At 49.1% G+C, this 19,718-nt stretch overlaps 3 protein-coding genes across 5 annotated transcripts in view; 2 read left to right on the top strand and 1 right to left on the bottom strand.

The window, feature by feature from the left end:
• LOC307073911 (disintegrin and metalloproteinase domain-containing protein 23-like) overlaps window positions 1-5,272 on the bottom strand; it is a 19,519-nt gene extending 14,247 nt beyond the window's left edge. The window contains exons 1-4 of the mRNA XM_079733866.1: window positions 5,096-5,272; window positions 4,170-4,381; window positions 3,399-3,475; window positions 2,349-2,397 (exon numbers count right to left, since the gene is read on the bottom strand). Coding sequence (XP_079589992.1) covers window positions 2,349-2,397; window positions 3,399-3,475; window positions 4,170-4,381; window positions 5,096-5,171 — 414 coding nt within the window. The 5' untranslated portion in view covers window positions 5,172-5,272. The remainder of the gene's footprint in view (window positions 1-2,348; window positions 2,398-3,398; window positions 3,476-4,169; window positions 4,382-5,095) is intronic.
• A 1,118-nt stretch (window positions 5,273-6,390) lies between these two features.
• cmklr2 (chemerin chemokine-like receptor 2) lies at window positions 6,391-9,869 on the top strand. The gene is made up of 2 exons (XM_079734010.1): window positions 6,391-6,616; window positions 7,965-9,869. The coding sequence occupies exon 2, from the start codon at window positions 7,998-8,000 to the stop codon at window positions 9,081-9,083; it is 1,086 nt and encodes a 361-aa protein (XP_079590136.1). The 5' UTR covers window positions 6,391-6,616; window positions 7,965-7,997; the 3' UTR covers window positions 9,084-9,869.
• Window positions 9,870-10,141: 272 nt separating this feature from the next.
• LOC307073478 (NADH-ubiquinone oxidoreductase 75 kDa subunit, mitochondrial-like) lies at window positions 10,142-19,470 on the top strand. Of its 3 annotated transcripts, none has more exons than XM_079733333.1 (19): window positions 10,142-10,224; window positions 11,101-11,180; window positions 11,560-11,654; window positions 11,749-11,856; window positions 11,984-12,060; window positions 12,304-12,385; window positions 12,941-13,071; window positions 13,539-13,724; window positions 14,507-14,641; window positions 14,743-14,857; window positions 16,003-16,148; window positions 16,225-16,353; window positions 16,527-16,656; window positions 16,774-16,934; window positions 17,034-17,188; window positions 17,773-17,948; window positions 18,042-18,176; window positions 18,336-18,408; window positions 19,025-19,470. In XM_079733333.1, the coding sequence occupies exons 2-19, from the start codon at window positions 11,102-11,104 to the stop codon at window positions 19,114-19,116; spliced, it is 2,205 nt and encodes a 734-aa protein (XP_079589459.1). In that variant the 5' UTR covers window positions 10,142-10,224; window position 11,101; the 3' UTR covers window positions 19,117-19,470. The 3 variants fall into 3 exon arrangements, with proteins under 3 accessions (XP_079589459.1, XP_079589460.1, XP_079589461.1); XM_079733334.1 differs by lacking the exon at window positions 10,142-10,224 and adding an exon at window positions 10,408-10,485; XM_079733335.1 differs by lacking the exons at window positions 10,142-10,224; window positions 11,101-11,180; window positions 11,984-12,060 and having other exon boundaries at window positions 11,628-11,654.
• Window positions 19,471-19,718: the final 248 nt, after the last annotated feature.

Genomic DNA, 19,718 nt, shown 5'->3' with positions numbered 1-19,718 from the left:
GAGGAGGAGGAGGAGGGGGAGGGGGGGAGGAGGAGGCGAGGAGGAGGAAGAGGAGGAGGGGGAGGAGGAAGGAGGAGGAGGAGGAGGAGGGGGACGAGGAGGAGGGGGACGAGGAGGAGGTGAGGGAGAGGAGGAGGAGGGGGAGGAGGAGGAAGAGGGGGAGGAGGAGGAGGAGGAGGAGGAGGAGGAGGAGGGGGAGGAGGAGGGGGGGAGGCGGGAGGAGGAGGTGAGGGAGAGGAGGAGGTGAGGGAGGAGGTGATCACCGCATCAGGGTTCTTCGGGGAGAGGGGGGAACCCCCCCCCCCCCCCCGCGCTTGGGGGGGCACAGGGCTGTGTGACGCCAGAGATTGGAGCCCTGGCCCTGTGTGTGTGTGTGTGTGTGTGTGTGTGTGTGTGTTTGTGTGTTACATAGGCACATGTGTGTGTGTGAGACTGTGTTGGAATAAGGAGCCTGGGTCGGGTCGAGTAAACCCGCAGAGGCACTAAACGCTCCATGCTGAGGGAACAGGAGGGGAGAGAACAAACACACACACACACACACACACACACACACACACACACACACACACACACACACACACACACACACACAAACACACAGACACTAACACACAGAGACACACACACAAACACACAGACACTAACACACAGAGACACACACACACAAAAACACACAAACACATAGACACTAACAGACAGAGACACAAACACACACACACACACAGACACTAACATACACACGCACAGACACTAACACACACACACACACACAGACACTAACACACACACAAACACACACACATACACACACACACTAACACACACTAACACACACAGACACACACACACAGACACTAACACACACACACACACACACAACAAACTCGATTCCTCACGTCTGGTGCCTCATCTTGTAAAGACAGATCACCAAGACCCCCACCCGTCTACCTGGCCTCCCCCCCACGACAGGCCTCCTCCCACCCCCCACCGTCAGACGGAAACAGGACAACCTCCTTCCTGTCCATCCCCTGGTCTGTGAGCTGCTGTCAGGAGGCATGCAGCACAAAGAGCCGCTATAGGGGTCAATCCATCACTTCTACGGCCACAGAGAACCACTCCAGAGCCTCTCTGTCAGAGCCCCCCCCAAGCAGAGAACCACTCTGAGAACCACACAGCCCCCCCCCCCCCCCCCCATCCCCCCCTCCTGATGCTATTAAACTCTGCAAACTCAATCAGGCAGCCATCGTTTGGAAGGAAGACGCTCCGGGGCATGTCCGTCTTAAATCACGTGACATGTCATTCAGGGCCTGGTACGTAAGACACGATGCGTCGTGACACTCGCTACGAGTACCGCGGGCGTGGCGACTGCGCGCCGAGCCCCTGGCCAGGTGCAGCCAGGAGCCGTTGGACCAGCAGGCATCGGCAGGTTGCAGGCCTGCCTATATTTAGACCAGCGCTGTCGCAGCTACAGTGCAGCGCTGAGCAATTCAAACCTCAGCACGCTGCATTTTCCAGCGAGTGTCAGCGAGCCCAAACTCAGAGCAGGGCCGAGTGGCGGCAGACAGCGGCGTTCCGGACCGCGGCAGAGGGTGGCTGGTGGAGTGGAGCGGGGAGGGAACGCTGCAGTGAGTGGGAGACGCGGAGGCTAATGCCTCTCCTCTGCTCTGTGTTGTTACAGCATCCGTGTGGAGGAAGGTGTGTGTTGGTGTAGGTGTGTGTGTGCATGTGGGAGAGAGAAAGGCAGATGAAAAGAGGGGGAGGGATTGCAAGAGAGAGCGAGAGCGAGAGAAAGCAAGGGAGAGCGAGTTCAAAAGAGAGAGAGCAGGAGAGAGATTTCAAAAGAGAGAGATTTCAAAAGAGAAATAGCGAGAGAGAGAGAGAGAGAGAGAGAGAGAGAGAGAGCAAGGGAGAGAGGGAGAGAAAGACTGGCTAAACAGTGGGACAACGATGTAGGTTTTTGGGCTGGATAGACTCCAACGCATGTTTGGAGTTCAAAGTATTGTTGGGCGATCCTGGCGGGGTGGGATGGATCCGCAGCGTCTGCCGGTCTGCTCTCTCCTCACATGAGGGAATGAAAGCATGCGCTGGAGATCGACCCGGCAAAGACCCTTCTCGTATTGATCCCCCTGTTCCTTTGGAAGCGTCCTCCTAATGCAGGCGCAGGTCCCAGCCAGTCATTAGACACTTTCCGTGGACTGTACTCTCTGTGCACCCTGAGTGAGGAGGGCACACAAACATGATACCCTGCTTACCACGCATCACCCCCGTGGCGCAAAGCCCTCACTCTCTGCTGCGTCTCTCACACGCGCTGACTTCCCTACGGCTCCACGACACGCTGGAGACCGTACCGTCCTACGGTCCCTGAAGGAGACAGGAGACTGAACCGTCCTACGGTCCCTGAAGGAGACATGAAGGAGACAGGAGACCGTACCGTCCTACGGCCCCTGAAAGTGGCATGCTAGAGACCGTACCGTCCTACGGTCCCTGAAGAAGACACAGGAGACCTTACCGTCCTACGGCCCCTGAAGGAGGCATGCCGGACCCTGATGTCCCTGCCTCCATTCAGGCACGGTTCTATCACTATTCCGCCCTCTGCACGCCGATGTCCTCCACCGCGGAGGCAGAGAGCAGATCAATACTTCTGTCTCCAGACCCACGTCTCAGAGAATTATAGACTAGGTCTGTCGGGAATCAGGTTAGGAGAAGGTTCAAGCAGTTTGGAAGATGTTACTTAGAAACCAAGACCAGAGGATTCACAGGGTGTGTATCTTTATTAGCCAATGTGAGGCATGCTAACAGTAAGGCCAGAGGAATGCGCTTGCATCAGTCAGGATTAGCACTGGAAGGAATGCCTGCGGTTTCATTTAAATATATAACCAAATATTAACCAAACACCTCATCTTTGGTGGAACAGCTGCTTCGATGAACGGAGGAAGGCACCACAAGTTCAATTTTCAGGCCATGTTAATTCATACAAAATATCGGTTCCCATAATATTGATCTTCCGTATGTCTGTCAATAACAACGATGACATCAGCGAAAGATCCCCGATCAGACACCAGACCGCGATGCTCATCTTTGGCGACTCAGCATTCACTCAGTGACAGGACGTATAAAACATATAATGTACCGGCTACACCGCCATCACCGGCCACTCCGAGCTCTGACACCCTTTCATCACATTCCTCCTCACACTGCTTCCTCACGCGACCGCTAACCGCGCCGAACGCTGCCGTTGCCATGCACACGACCTTGAAACCGTGTGTGTGTGATGCGATGGGAGGGGCGGGGCCTGGGGTGGCGTCTGTGTTCGATGTCCTCAGGCCCACAGGAAGCACGACGTAATAAAAGCTAAGGCCAATGAGGGCTTCAGAGGAGAGATGAGGAATCAGACTTACTTGTTTAACGTCAGGTCCAGGACGAATCTGGAGCCGAAGGCCTCGAGTTGGAAGCTGGCCTGAGCCAGATGCACGGCCTACGAGGGGAAACACAGGCTTGAGACTCTGGGGGGGCACAACTCACCACGTTTCCTGTTTGAGCCGAATGCCAGAGAAGGGAGGGAACCTTGTACAACAGAACAGGACGAGAGACGATGTCCCGGCCAAAGGGACGTCAGACGGCCGGGGAACAGACACGTTATTACTGTACAGTCATCCATCAGTAGCTCTACATTATTAATGGGACTTTGCACTTTGCCCCCTGTCAGTTCATTGTTAGTTTGTTTTTATATTGCATAGTTTCTCTGTCTTTCTCTCACTGTGTGTGTGTGTGTGTGTGTGTGTGTGTGTGTGTGTGTGTGCGTGCGTGCGTGTCTGCGTGTGCGTGTATGTGTGTGTGGGCTTGTCTGTCTGTGTGTGTGTGTGTGTGTGTGTGTGTGTGTGTGTGTCTGTGTGTGGGTGCGTGTCTACGTGAGCGTGTATGTGTGCGTGTGTTTGTGAGTGTGTGTGAGTTTGTGTGTGTGTGTGTGTGTGTGTGTGGGCTTGTCTGTCTGTGTGTGTGCGTGTGTGCGCGTGTCTGTCTGTGTGAGTGTGTAACCGCCACGTTGGCGATCCACCACCCGACTCCTCCTTACCCTGACCGCCCGTGTTTCACGCCGTTGGCACATTTTGTCGCAGCCTCCCTGCGAACGCAACCCCCCCTCCCTCCCCACCTCCGCCCCACACCCTCACCTGTCCGTTGGGGGCGTGGCCCCTGAGCCGTGTGTCCAGGTCATGGTAGGTGCTCTCCGAGTCCTCGTTGAGGTAGTAGATGAGGCGGGAGGGGTAGGTGATCACGTGCTCCAGCTGGCGGCTGCTGTTGTCGGGTGCTGCAGTCGCCTGTTGCTCCGCCGCCGCTCTCAGCGCTGCGTCCCTCTCAGATCCCCCCTCGCCACCGGGTGATACTGCAGAGAGCACAGAGTGAATCCATGGAGGACACGCACACACACCGACACACACACACGCCCACGGTGCTCCCGGCAGACCGGGAGCACCGTGGGCGTGTGTGTGTGTCCTGTGTCTCTGGGTGCGGAGGAACGGGGGGGCTACGTGTGTGAGCCGGGTGTTGGTAGCATGTTCCCGTCAGCGCACTGCCTGCTAGCCTCTCGCTGCACAGGGCAGCCTTCTCCCACGAGCACCGGGTTCCGGGAGAGCTACCGCGGTCATTGAGAGGTGGACATTCAGCCGTAAGGCTCCATCACCTGTGTTAAGGGCTGCCACTGTCGAATAATCTCTGTCAATTTGTCAAAATGTACATGGTGACGGTGGGCACATGTATTGGTTTTAAAGGCATGCTGGCTATTCGTCACATGACTATCATGATTTCAGGCAGGAAAAGGCTCAGTGAGGAAGATCCTCACTGAGGCAATCCTAGTAAATGCAATGCAGTATTTATTACAGGCTAGTCTAGCGGTTTGCTGTCCTCTGCACCCATGCACCACCACTTGAAGCACTCAGCATATTACATGGTATATTCTCTCTGGAATCATTTCCCATAATGCAACGTTGTCCAGATACATTGACAGCTTTGATAAACAATTATTAAAACTAATGTGGTAAGACATATCTGGAGTGAACATTCAATAAAGATGCATACGGCTAGGATAGACATTACATACCAAATGACGCTAGTGATGGATGAAGCCAAGGCGAAAGGATGCTCACGAGCAAATTTGCCAGAAATATCAAATACATGATTCATATTTGATATCTGAAATATATTTTATATCAACATTTCAACGCAGTAAATAGATTGCGGTCCATCGTTGCGGGGGAGTCGCCGTGCAGTGAGGCTTCTTCACGACTCCGAACGCCGGGCTTCTGCAGTCGGATGGAAGGCGGTGGCTAGCCACTGGAAACCCACGGCAGACTCCGCCTTGACGTGCGCAAAGATGTCCTCCTCCTCCTCCTCTCCTCCTCCTCCCCTCCTCAGTCCAACCAGGTGGTTTCAAAGGCATCGGGGTTTGGGCGTGAAAAGAACATTGATGCTCCTAACGCAACTTCATTTTCCACAGCAGGGCTTTAAGCGAGGTCCACACAATGAATAGGACTGCGTTATTTTTACGTTATTATATATACATTTTTAAATAAATAAATAAATATATAGGCTACATTTAAATAATAAAATGTAGTAAGAAATAATAAGAATCGTCGAGCTATAAATGCGTAGGCTATATATATACATACACATGTATACATATAAACATACACATCGAACAGATACATCTTTATGGAAATAACGCTTTTTTTTCTGTTAGGAAAGGTATCAAGCTCTTGCTTTCTCATTCTCCATGCGTTTTGTCGATTAATAAGTTAATAACGCCATTAGACCCCATATGTAAATCCTGTTGGATCATCTTCTGAAGAACTTAGGCATCTCTTAATGATCACAAAAAAACATTAATTAACTCAACATGGAACGGGTGTTGCTATGTGACAGCCATTTTCACTAAGCAGCACATTATAACGTAGTACTGAAAATAAATAAATCAACAAAACGAACTCTAATGCATTAAGGAACAGAGCCCTTCTGTATTATAACAGCCACGTATGGAACACGCCTTCATCAGGAGCGACGCGCCTGGACCAATGAACGGCTCAAGGAGAGCCATACACATTTCACCCGACTGCTTTGTCCTACTTATTTTATGTTTTGTCGGTCCATCGACGTAAGTCGAACGAGTTATTTTTTGCATTAAAAGCATGATAATGTATTTGTGTAATTATGCAGACATGATTTCCATCACGGTGGGTTGTATGAGCTGTAGGATGAACGTGCCCAGATCCTGTTTTCCGGTCATTCTATAGGCTGCGACGTGACGCGTCAGCCGGACGCGCCCACAGTGTAACCCAAATCCAAGCCGTCCACCCCTGCGGTCCCAAGTCCGAGACTGTGAGTTAACTTCACCTAACGGGATCTGGGTGGGTTGGAGAGAGATGAACTGTGAATGACGCGGAGGAGCAGGGTGGACACAGCACCATTATATGGGACTGAGGCGGATCTCAGGAAATCAAAATCCTCCCTAGACTTCAGACCTCCTATACTCCCCTCATAGTCTGTGAAGTCCCTCAGCTCTTCCAAGACGAGCGCTCGGCGTGTACCACTTGCTGTTGGAAGGTCAGGGCTGGGTGATCGGACGGTAAGAGATGCGTTCTGGTCTCTTCTGACCCCCTTGTTGTGTTTGAACAGACGGTTCACACACACAGGCTGTAAGGGTGTAAATGCCTGCAGCACAATCCTCCGCCAAATTTTAGAGTTAAATATAAACCTCGTAAATATAGTGCTACTGTTTTTTTTAATTGATGTCGAAGCTTTGCTAAATTACTTCCTGGCACAATAAAAAACACTTTTAGAATTGTTTCTAGAATTTCACGTCTATTCTTTTAGTTTTTTTTAAATATATAATTACAAATAACTTTACTTTTATTAAGTAACGGAGAGAAAGTAAATAATTATTTATATCAAAAAATGTTTGGGGAAAAAACTTTTTTTTTTCCTTTTTTCTTTTGCACCAGTTATAAAACTTTAAATTGTATGTCGATTTTATTTGAAAGTCATTGAGCAGCAGGGTGCAGTGTTGTTTGGAAATTCTGATTGTGTCATTTGACAATTTATTCGAAGTTGTCCTTCTACTCTTTCGACTGTATCCCATAATAAAACATAAGATATAGCTACTTTAAATCTGCATTGATCTGTTTTTTCCAAAAGCAAATACCACGGAACTATGGGTAAGAGTTATCATTTCCTCTTTATACAACCAGCACTGCAGGGTCAATAGTAGTGAACGTTTTCCTGCCGTCTTATAGTTGTGTAATTGCAACGAGAAGCACTTTTCTTGCTGTAATCCAATCACTCTGCATTGAGAACATGCTGTGGGCAGCATCGTTTAGTGTGTCTCCCAGCTGAAAGGTTCAGGGTTCGATTCCCAATGTCTCCTTTAGAGATGTTTGACCAATGGATTCCAAACCTGCTGCCGAATAAACAATTCACTGTCGGTCTCTCACTTTGGACTAAAGTGACTGAATGAAAGCGAACCGATTAGGATCTAAAGGTTTGAGATGGTAGCTCTTAAGTATAGGCATTGCGTTAGAACTGAGTAAAGCATCATGTGAAATACCACCAGAAAAGTACATTTAGTTGCTCCTGTGTGCTTGTGTGTATGTGTGTTTGTGTGTGCATGCACGTGTGTGTTTTAGCATGTGTGCACTCGTGTGAGTGTGTGTGTGCGTGCGTGCACCTGCATGTACATGTTAAAGTTAATGCTTCCCCTACGGCTCGCTCCCCTGTAATGTCCACCTTGTTGATACACATGTTGAGTGACAGGTGTGTTCCTGGCTCACGACACACCCATTCAAGATGCACAGCGAGGAGCCAGAGGAACCGAGTCAAAGACACAACACCTCAGATCTTCAGCGAAGGGCAAGAAGCCATGTGAGGTAACAGCGAAACACCTTCCATCCATCTTATTGTGACGTTCTTGCCCCCAGGCGACAACCAGCCGCGGTTTCACCCCCACAACCATGGAGGACTACGAGAACTACAGCTACGTCGAGTTAGTGGAGTACGGAGACGTGGAGGAGACCCACGCCGCGACCCCCACCCTCCAGACGGAGACGCTGCACCTCGTCTCCGTGGTGATCTACAGCGTCTCCTTCGTGCTGGGGCTGGTCGGCAACGGCGTGGTCATCTGGGTGACGGCGTGTAAGAGCAAGCGGACTAAGAACAGCCTGTGGCTGCTCAACCTGGCCGTGGCCGACTTTGTGTTCGTGCTCTTCCTGCCCTTCTCCATCGACTACGTGCTGAAGGACTTCCACTGGGAGTACGGCCTGGTCCTGTGCAAGCTCAACTCCTTCGTGGCCGTCGTGAACATGTACGCCAGCGTGCTGTTCCTCACCCTGCTCAGCGTGGACCGCTACGTGTCCCTGGCGCACGCCGCCTGGTGCCAGCGCTCCCGGCTGGCCCGCTGCCCACTGGCCGTGTGCTGCTGCACGTGGGCGGTGTCGGCGGCCCTGAGCTCCCCCACCCTGGTGTTCAGGGACGTCGCTCACTTCCAGGACAAGGTCTACTGCTACAACAACTTCCCCGCCCCGTCGACCCACGTGGCCATGGTGGCTGTCCGCACCACGGTGGGCTTCCTGCTGCCGTTCAGCGCCATCTGCACCTCGGGGCTCCTCCTGGTGCTCAAGGTGCGGCGGTCCGACGGAGCCGTGCGCGTGTCCAGCTTCTCCAAAATGGTGTCAGTGGTCATCCTGGCGTTCTTCCTGTGCTGGGCGCCGTTCCACACCCTGAGTCTGATGGAGCTGCTCGTCCACACCTCGCGGTCGGGGCTCCTGAGCGGACTGCTGAGGACGGCCTTCCCCCTGGCCACCAGCCTGGCCTTCTTCAACAGCTGCATCAACCCCATGCTCTACCTGTTCCTGCACAAGAAGGTGAGGAGCATCCTGAAGAGGGCCTGCCTCGAGATCACCAAGAACTCCATCAGGGAGATCAACCACTCCATCTCTGCGTCCCAAACCTCCTTGGTGGAGGACCTGCCCCACAGTCTCACAGAGATGCCCGTTGATTCGTCTACTGCGACGCCAGAGGTCCCAGAACGCGTACAGTGATGGCGGGGTTGAAGAAGCTCTTCTCCTTGAGGTTCACAGTTTGCTGGATTGGTCACACACCCGATGGGACGTACCTTTAACTCTTTAAATAGACCACTCTCAGAATTCAATGTATTCAAGTGCTTATAGAATTAGTGTGGTTTATACAAGTCTGGCGCTCTAACACAGATTAACCAATGTGTCTGTCCTTTCTTTTGCAGTAATTTGTATTTTTTTTACTTATTGTAACCGCTGATGTCTATTTAGAACGAGTTTTGTTCTTCTATGACTAAATGATTTATTGAAATGTATTAATATTTATATATATATATATAAAATATGTATTTAAGATTTATCACGACGTATTTGTTCAAATAATATTGAACAAACTAATAGAACCTACAAATCATTTGTGCAAATCATTTATTAAAAAACTCATTAAGACAAAGGACCTAATTTAAAAAGATTCACAAGCTGAAGTTTTTGGTTTATAGCCCCTCAAAGATGGTCCTAGGATGTTTAAATAAATATGCATTTCCTGTGTGCCGGGCCTTGTTTTGGAGCCATTTCCTGTTATCCTTCTCCTGGCCTTCCAACCTCACCCTGGTTGTGTGGGGGTCGATTCTAACTGTTGTCACGGATAGAACTGTTTGTATATTGGTTCTATGTTATATCTGTACACATAAAGAGCGTTTGACGAGCAATAATTACATTGGTAAACATTTTTTTTAATTTTATTGTACTTGATTCTCTTCAAATACCAATTCTTTAACGTACGTATCTTGCGAACTTATAACTTTATGAACTCACATTTGATTGCTACGCAATATGGAAAAATAAATATATTGTTAAAAAGCCTGTCCAAATGTGTGCATTCAATCAAAAGTGAATAATATGACACAGTTATGAAACGTCAGCACATGGAAAAGACAGCATGCAACGTCCTGTGCTAGATTCCAATTTAATAACATATTTCCTTGTCAGTTGTTTGTTCAAAATAATGAGGTTTATCGCTATAAGGACAGACAGATACATTCAGCCCACTCTGTGTTGATGTGAGGGTATTGCCTCATTCGTGACGCAGGGAGTGAGAGGGAGTGAGATCCGTCTGCGTGGACAACACGCACACCGCACTGTGGAGGGGGAGATTATTTCTGTCAAGGTAAATCACCAGCTACTGAACGTCGTTAATGAATGTTTAGGCAACAGTCAGCGTCAAACAAAGTTTGTAATCTATGCATGTATTTAAAAATAAGAAGCCGATTGAGCCAGCTCACTACGAATACGCGATCATATTTTCTTATTCTTATTATCTAGGTATTCGAAACCTGTCATTGCACCAACTTTGCTTCATAACCACTCAACGCGTGTAGGCGGAATATTATAGACCGACTGTACTGTTATGAACCTATGACGCAGTTAGGTGAGTGGCTGATCACATGTTGGATGTTACATTATGTTATCTAACGGTGAGGTGACGATGCGTTATCACTTATGTTACGAAGATCTACCACAGCTTTATAGATACTTTTCATTTAATTTACATATGAATTGCCTAACGTTCTAAACAACTGACAACGATGGATATGTTCTGTTCGTTAATATGGGAGGCTGAGAGAGGATCGTGAACGGTAGCGTTTTCCTGGTCTACCGCAACGTAATTTCCGGTCTCTTGTTTCCTATGAGCCGTGTACACCAGTGAACAGTACTAAGCGTGAGAAGGATAGGAGCATGACTACAACAACAACCAACGGATGTCCCTATATGGAAAGTCCCGCCCTCTCTCACGCAACGAATCCTAAAACCAATGTAACTGAAAGTCCCGCCCTCTGTCTCGCAAATAACGCTAATCTGGGCTATCCCGTTCCAGGCGTTCCCTCATGAGATGGGAACGCCTGGGAACGAGATAATAACGGTAGCGTGTAGCGTTATGGTATGTTAATATCACGGTACTCTTAGTTTGTCGGGGCATGTAAGCCGTTATTTGCTTAGACATAGGTTTTGGCAATATTGAACGCCACATGATGTCTGTCTTCAGAATGTTGGGCTGGCCCGTGGTGAGACGCACTCTTTTCGGAGTCTCCCGCCCCGGAGGAGGCGTGGTCGTCCCTAACAACGGTAATCCTCATCCACGCCACATGCCTGAATCTACTCCTTACAATAACCACCACTGCAGTAACAATGTTTAGGACACGGTTGTACTTGTAGCAGGGATTTTTTTCACGTGATTCCCTGATACCTTCAATGGATTATCGGCAGGGTTATATAATTGCCATGCTTTCGTTGCCGGCTGTGGGATAAATCTGATCCCTATAATCCATTTACTAGAACGGGTGGTCCATATCATAATGTGTGCTGGTTTACTCAACAACAACTCTAAAACAACGGTTAATTCACAAATATGCATATCATTTTTTTTTTTTAACAATAACGTCAAGAACAACCCAGTGAATCTGATTAAATTGACATATAACAAGGATTTATATTTGTATTGCAGTCCGCACTGTAGCCACAGCAGCGGCCAGTAAACTGGTGGAGGTCTTTGTGGACGGCAGCCCAGTCCTGGTGGAGCCCGGCACCACTGTTATGCAGGTACTTCTCCCTCAAAGGTTAACCTCCTCCAAACACCAGCCCACGCATCTCGCTGACCTCCGCACTCACCCGCGGGCTGAACTTCACATTCCAGGCGTGCGAGAAGCTAGGAGTCCAGATCCCACACTTCTGTTACCACGAGCGCCTCTCGGTGGCCGGGAACTGCCGGATGTGTCTGGTGGAGATCGAGAGGGTGCCCAAGGTACAGTATGTTCTGCTGCCAGTCCAGGGGGGGTGGGGACATCACATCACCCACGACCTGACTAGACTCCTAGCTGGAGCTAGGCCTCTTGGAAGGAAGGTTCAGTAATGGAGTGTTTATATTCCAGCCGGTGGCAGCATGTGCCATGCCTGTGATGAAGGGCTGGAACATTCTCACTAACTCTGACAAAACCAGAAGGGCAAGGTACTGTTGGAAACGGACAATGTAGTTCTGGTGTAGAGTCACCCCCTTTCCATTAAAGATGTGTTGTTATGTTAGTAAGCTTGGTCTCTCAAATTGGCTTTGTTTAAAAGTAGACCCCCTTTTGAATCCGTAGGGTAATCAATACCTGTTTTACCCCTTTCACTGTTTGGAAATCCCTTCATATCCACTCGGATTCCAATCACTACGATCACAAGATAGAAGGTGTGTATTTCGTTACAACAGAGAGGGAGTCATGGAGTTCCTTCTGGCCAACCACCCGTTGGACTGTCCCATCTGTGACCAGGCCGGGGAGTGTGACCTGCAGGTACGCCCCTCATACCACTGAGCTTTGACAAATACGAACCCTGGCTTAGTAAGGCCCCTCAAGGCTCATTTATATTCAGGGCATTTAGCAGACACTTTGTCAGAAGAAAGAGAAACAACAATATATCTCTGTCGGTACAGTAAGGATGTAAATAGAATCAAGTACCAAGCACTAACAATCAATAATTCCATTCAAATTTATTTGTATAGACCATAATCACCATTACAGTCTCAAAGGGCTTAAAAGGCCAAATATTTATGACACCCCCCCTGACCCAAGCCCCCACAAGGGCAAGAAAAAACTCCCTTAAATCAGCAAGGAAGAAATCTTGAGAAGAAACGGGGAGTGGGGGATCCCTCCTTCAGAGTGGGGGATCCCTCCTTCAGAGTGGGGGATCCCTCCTTCCAGGGATGGTCAGGAGTGCAATGGGGGCCATAACTGACACACAGGGGGCGCTAGGTTAACCCATCCCGTACACACAACAGACATAGCTAGGATAAGACGCTGCCCCATGCTAGGTACTGTTTTTAAGTCCCCGTCATCGCCGCCCCGTAGGACCAGTCCATGCAGTTCGGCAGCGACCGCAGCCGCTTCACCGAGGGCAAACGAGCCGTGGAGGACAAGAACATTGGGCCGCTGATCAAGACAATCATGACGCGCTGCATCCAGTGCACACGCTGCGTGCGGTGAGTCCTGGGGAGGCGGGCCACTAGGTCTCTCAGAGGGGCTAGGGTCGGTCCCTGCTGGGAAGGATCTGTAGAGGGAACCCCCCCCGCCCGTTCTGCCGGCGATTTGAATTCGCCCCGCAGAAGGGTCCGGAGAAGAGCAATACATATCTTTCTAGTTTCGATTCGTTTTTGCAGGAGCCAATCACCGAGCCGGCTTTTCCCCCTGGCGCGCTATTGGCTGGTTCGACACAATGATGATAGGGAAGCGGCAGCAAGCAGCCAATCGCGTACAGAGTCAGTTGAACTAGGCCCGTTGATCAAGTGTGTGGACGTTTGTTGATTATTACAAAATTTACTTAATTAATCCTCGAAATAGAGAGAGGGAACTAAGCACCCAGAGGCGTTGTCTTTGATACAGTGTGGGGACCCAGACTCACTGTGACACCCACCCTGATGTGTGACAGTGTTCCTCCTCCCTTCTGAAGCTTCGCCAGCGAGGTCGCAGGGGTGGAGGACCTGGGCACCACCGGCCGGGGGAACGACCTCCAGATTGGGACCTACGTGGAGAGGATGTTCATGTCCGAGCTGTCGGGGAACGTCATCGACCTCTGCCCCGTAGGGGCCCTGACCTCCAAGCCCTACGCCTTCACCGCCAGGCCTTGGGAGACCAGGTGGGTGGAGGATGTTAGGAGGTTTTATCACTCCTTTGTATCGGCTCCAAACCTACCGCCCTGATCCACCGTCCACCTTCAGAGGCCCACAGAGGGGCAAATTAAAGGTGGCATATTACACCACCTGGAATGACTGTGATCAGCCCTTACAAGCCGTTTTGAAAATCAGCCTCTTATGACATCACAAGTGGGCGTGTCCACCTAGATGTGTGCTGGATAGATCAGCCTACCAGCCTGCCCAGTGGACTGTAGCAAACGTTGCTCATCTGTCCGTCATACATCTAGGTGGAAATGCCCAATTGTGATGTCAGAAGAGGCAAAAAACAGCTTGTAACGGCTAATCACACACCTGGTGGTATAATATGTCACCTTTAAGGCCTACTTTTGTTCCCCTATGAGTGGTGTGCTGTCCTCACCTGGGGGGGTTTCATTAGATTAAGCATGTGTGCTCTCCTCCCCTCCCCCAGTTCTTGTCTTTACGCACAGTGAGCAAATTGTACCTTGAGCGGCGCTTTTAAATCCAACTTATTATCATTATTCTGTTTGCTGTGTTACTATTGTTTTATTCAGCAGCCCCTTTCATTCCAAGCTTCTTACGGTGCATTTCTTTGAGATGAAGCATTGATTTAGCCTGCAGCGGTGAGGCCTCTAGCTCAGTGAGGCCTTCACGGACACAATGGGGTCAGAACCCAGAAGCCTTTCAGGAGGGCCTCAAACCCACCCTCACCCCATGTCTATCCTCCTTCTCCCATCCACCCTTTATCGCCGTTTATTCCGATCAGAGCCACGGAGTCGATCGACGTCCTGGACGCCGTGGGCAGCAACATCGTGGTCAGCACCCGCGGAGGCGAGGTGATGAGGGTGCTCCCTCGGCTGCACGACGACATCAACGAGGAGTGGATCTCCGACAAAACCAGGTGAGGACCCACACACGCAGGACGCGACCTCGCGGAGTGCCCTGCCGGCGGCGGCGGTCCGAACAGACAATCAGTGCCTCCTTTCCTCTTCCCGGGCGTAGGTTCGCCTACGACGGCCTGAAGCGCCAGAGGCTGACTCAGCCCATGGTGAGGAGTGCGTCCGGGCAGCTGGTGGCCACGTCCTGGGAGGATGTGCTGACGCGCGTGGCAGGAGCGGTAGGTGATTAATGTGCCCGGTGTTCCTCTGCCTGCACACCGCTCTGCCTCTCCTCTGTTCTGAGCGCACGCTGCGTCTCACGGCGCCGAGGTGCTTAAAGAACCCCAATCGAAAATGGTGGCTTCACGCGGACAAAATGGCCGGTTGAAACCTAAACGAAGGCCCGCACCAGGCTTCGATCAACACAGATGCGTGGTGTCTTTGAGTTACGTGCGTGCCACTCTCTTTATCTCAGGATGAATCAGTTCGAAGCAGGACCTCCTGAGATTGTGAGAGATTCTGCACATTTATATGAACGCTCCAGCAGGGACATCAAGGACACTGGATCGAGAGGGAGGAAACTCCTGCCATCATTAATCAAACGACTCACAAAGCGCAATGTGTCTGTATTGTACTGAGCCATAATTGGCGCGACAGACCATGCAATTTCGGTTTCGTTATTACATATTACACCCCTTTTTTATTAGGTTGATAGGGTGATTTTTTTGCTACCAGGTCTGAGTGTGATTAGCCATTACAAGCCATTTGAAAATCTGCCTTTCCTGTGTTTTAGTGACATCACAAGTGGGCATGTCCACATAGATTTATGATGGTCTGATAAGCAACATTTGCTACAGTCCACTGAGTAGGCTGGTGGACTGATCTATCCAGCATAGGTCTAGGTGTATGCTGGATAGATCAGTCTACCAGCCACTCCTACTTGTGATGTCACTAAAACACAGGAAAAGGCAGATTTTCAAACGGCTTGTAATGGCTAATCACACTCACACCTTCTGGCATAATAACACGCCAAGATATCAGTAAATCGGCGTTCTTACCCAGATTCAGACACGTTGTTTATCTCCAAATTCATCCATAAGCGAAAAGGGGAGTTCACTGGGTTAGCATTAGCTTTCCATTAGCCGCTCCCATTGGCTTAAACTTACAGTGCCTCGCTCCTGTTCATGCTAGGAAAATTAACTATCAATTACTTCCCTTACTATTACAGATTCCTAATGTGTTTCAAATAGTCGCTTATTCAAAAAGAGTTGTAAAAAAATAATTCTGCACTAACTCCGGCGCTGGGATTATGAGGCTACTACTAACCCTTTATGGATATTCACACGGTGAATTAATACCACCTACCCATGTTCCCATTGACCAGCTGCAGGCGGCTGACGGCCGTCAGATAGCAGCGGTGGGGGGGGGACTGGTGGACGCCGAGGCCCTGGTGGCCTTAAAGGACATGCTGAACCGTCTGAACAGTGACACCCTGTGCACCGAGGAGGTGTTCCCCATGGTGGGAGCCGGGTGAGTAGCACGGGGGAATCGGACACCGTTGTGGTGGCCGGCCTGCAGTCCTCTAAATCATGTCCACCTCGAACAGGTCTGACCTGCGCTCAAACTACCTGCTGAACACCGGGATCGCTGGCATCGAGGAGGCCGACCTGCTGCTGCTGGTGGGAACCAACCCGCGCTATGAGGCCGCTCTGGTCAACGCACGCATCAGGAAGAGGTAAAGGCCAATCAACGGGCATCTGTTGGAAGACGAACGTCAGGCGAATTTGTCAGCAATGCTGCGCCACATGTTTCATTTCACCACCATCATCTCTGTATGGATTTGTTTTTCAACGTTTCTTATCATTGGTTATGTCCTTCATTCATTTCTGAGTTGGCTCTGTGTTTTAGTTGGCTTCATAACGAGCTTCAAGTGGCTCTGGTTGGAAGAAAGGTGGATCTCACCTACACCTACGAGCACCTCGGAGACTCTGCCAAGATCCTTCAGGAAATAGCAGCAGGAACGCACCCTTTCTCCAAGGTCTTTACGTATTTATTTTGTCACTTTGGACCACGTCAAAGCCACTTTTATTGTGCATTGATTACTGTAGTTGTGGCCACGTGTACCATTCGTCCTCTTCACCGCCTGTTCCTGCAGGCATTGGCTGGAGCCAAGCGTCCGATCGTCATCGTTGGGAGCAGCGTGCTCCAGAGAGAGGACGGGGCCGCTGTGATGGGGGCCGTAGCCTCCATTTCCCAGAATGCTCGGAACAACAAGGAAGTGGACAGAAGCTGGAAGGTTCTCAACGTGCTTCACAGGTCATTGTCTTGGCAGCGGTAGATTTATGGTCTGTGGTCACACTTAGCTCATTGGGCTCTAATGGCGCTGAATCTGTTCTGTATTTGCCGACTATGCAGGGTTGCGAGTCAAGTGGCTGCACTTGATCTTGGGTATAAGCCAGGGGTGGAGGCCATTAAGAAGAACCCGCCCAAAGTTCTGTTCCTGCTCGGCGCCGATGCCGGCTGTATCACCCGGCAAGACCTCGCCAAAGACAGCCTGATCATTTATCAAGGTCAGCACTTATGTGTTCCCAGAGCAAAGACATTACTTTTGTTTCTCTTCGGTAGTCATAAGTACCACTTTGTGGAATGAACCAGTCGACGACCTAGCCGGTTTTGAGTTTTGGCCGAAGTGTGTTGGTGTCCCCACTGTATCATCAGTGTGTCTGTTTGGTAGGTTTATTCTAGGCCAGTCCATTGTTAAAGTTCATTTTTCTAAGGCAACAGAGAAACAACCCTCACAGGGGTTTCAACAATAGCCTTCCAACTTGATGTGTCATTAAGAGTAGATACTTCCAAACCAGCAGCAGATGTCAACTTGCAACAAAGTGTATTCATGTTGTTGCAACAGTTTAACGTACTTTCTAGTCGTTGCCTCCCACTCACCCTGTATCAGCCTAGTAATGCATGCACCACTTATAGCTCAAAGTGAATCTAGCGTTCAACCCAACGTACCGTCCCACGCAGATCAAAGGCCTAGACGGACCGGCTGATACAGTATGTGCTGTGATGATACTTCATACATCTGCTTTCCCATACCGAATATTTACATTTACACGCGAGTGCGTCTATGCAACACCGTTTCATCATGCTCCAGGTCACCATGGCGATGCCGGTGCACCGATGGCGGACATTATACTTCCCGGAGCGGCGTACACGGAGAAATGTAGCACTTATGTGAACACCGAGGGCCGCGCCCAGCAGACCCGGGTGGCGGTGACGGCTCCAGGCATGGCCCGGGAGGACTGGACCATCATCCGGGCCGTCTCCGAGGTGAGCCGGATAGGACGGGGCTTCTATGTTACATTCAGCGGTGGAGTGTGAGAATGTGCTGCTCACGCCTTGTGTTCTCTGGGTCCCTCTAAGCTGGCCGGTGTGACTTTGCCGTATGACACACTGGATGAAGTGCGGGACAGATTGGAGGAATGTGCCCCAAATCTGGTGCGCTATGACGATATTGAAGAGGCCAACTATTTCCAGCAGGCCGATGAGCTGTTCAAGGTCAGGCTTCCTTTTTTTGTACCCACAAGTCGTGACATTGTTAAACATGACCTCGTTATATAGAAGGCAATGTTGTGGCTTTGGATTCAGGGCAGATTTGATGCTGAAATGATCAAATTATTGTCTTTCTGAGACTTGAGACTGTCTTGTGTTTCACAGGGAGGGGACCAGACTGTCCTTGATGAGCCCTTTAGCCCTCCTCTGCTTACTGTGAAGGACTTCTACATGACCGGTGAGCCCCTGATGCAGAGACGCTCCTGATGCAGAGACGCCCCATGCCCTCTGAGCTAAAGATGTATTATAACGGATATGAGAAGGGCTGGGATAAGAGACACACATCATATTCCATTGTAGCCCTTCCAGTCCTTATTAAAATATATTATTAAAACCTATGCATATAATCATATTAAAATTAAATCTAACTATTAACCCAGATTAGAAGTTGTTACAACTGATTATTAAAGCAATTTTGTCTATTTTTTCTTTACAATCATGGATTGCCTGTTTCAATTAAAACAATAGGTTGTTCTCGCTGCTCAACTGGATTAAAGGAGAGTTTAAGCAGAGACCAGATTTGACCCTGAGAGTTTGTGTTATCGTGTTGTCAAATACTATGTATTTGCACAGTGTACTGGGAACCAAAAGAAAACTTTTAGTTTTTACTCATTACCAGCCATTTTTTATGCGATACTAAATCTGTTGTTATTACATACAAATGATACATTCTGTTATCTTAAGATGATAAAAGGGTCTTATAGTTTTAAGTACTTATATACAAGTCAGTGGTTTTGTATAAGTTATTATACTATCATCATCCAAATGTGTTCCTTTATATGTTCTACCTACAGACCCTATAAGCAGAGCCTCTCAGACCATGGCCAAGTGTGTGAAGGCGGTGACAGAAGGGGCCCAGGCTGTGGATGAGCACTCCATATGTTAACGCCTGACAACCTCACAGCCAAATGCACACAAATGGAAACGCACACCAACAAATGCACTTTCAAAGATATATTTATTCATGTTTTAGTGTAATGATACCTACTCTTCCAGATTTTAAATCAATGATTTTGCTAAGCTATGCAAATACCACATTACCAAGCAATATACTGACCTCTCCATAGACAATCAAATGATAGACTGCAGAACTGTTGTGTATTCATGTCTCATATCTAATACATATAAGAAAGCACCTACTATTTGTAACATGTGTTATACATAGCATTTTATATTAAAGTCTTTATAGATGTTAAAAAAATAACAAATGTAATAAATTTATATTTTATAGCAAGTCTAATTAGGTAGTGGACATTTTATAAAAATATAGTTTCCATATCTTTACAAAAAAATGCATAATGGATTATGATATATTTCTCCTACTGTATTAATGGTCATTTTTTAGTGAAGTTATCTACATATCTCTCTAATATTGTCTTTAAAAAGGTGACATTAGTGTCTATGTTATTTGGGATATTGCGTCTCCTTGTGTAGTTCCGACCTCAGACATCTTTCGGCCAGGCGCGGCGTCAGCAGCGAACAACAGTC

This window comes from Pollachius pollachius, assembly GCF_949987615.1.
Source record: "Pollachius pollachius genome assembly, chromosome: 3".
Classification (NCBI taxonomy): Eukaryota; Metazoa; Chordata; class Actinopteri; order Gadiformes; family Gadidae; genus Pollachius; species Pollachius pollachius.
The sequence above is the reverse complement of the archived record's forward strand: the minus strand, read 5'-3'. Positions and strand labels throughout refer to the sequence as shown.

Bases quoted from the DNA above. Each gene is read 5' to 3' on its own strand.
- cmklr2 (XM_079734010.1), top strand. From the start codon at position 7,998: ATGGAGGACTACGAGAACTACAGCTACGTCGAGTTAGTGGAGTACGGA.
- LOC307073478 (XM_079733333.1), top strand. From the start codon at position 11,102: ATGTTGGGCTGGCCCGTGGTGAGACGCACTCTTTTCGGAGTCTCCCGC. The intron at 11,181-11,559 runs GTAATCCTCATC...TTTGTATTGCAG, and splicing joins CGTGGTCGTCCCTAACAACG to TCCGCACTGTAGCCACAGCA. The intron at 13,725-14,506 runs GTGGGTGGAGGA...TATTCCGATCAG, and splicing joins GCCAGGCCTTGGGAGACCAG to AGCCACGGAGTCGATCGACG.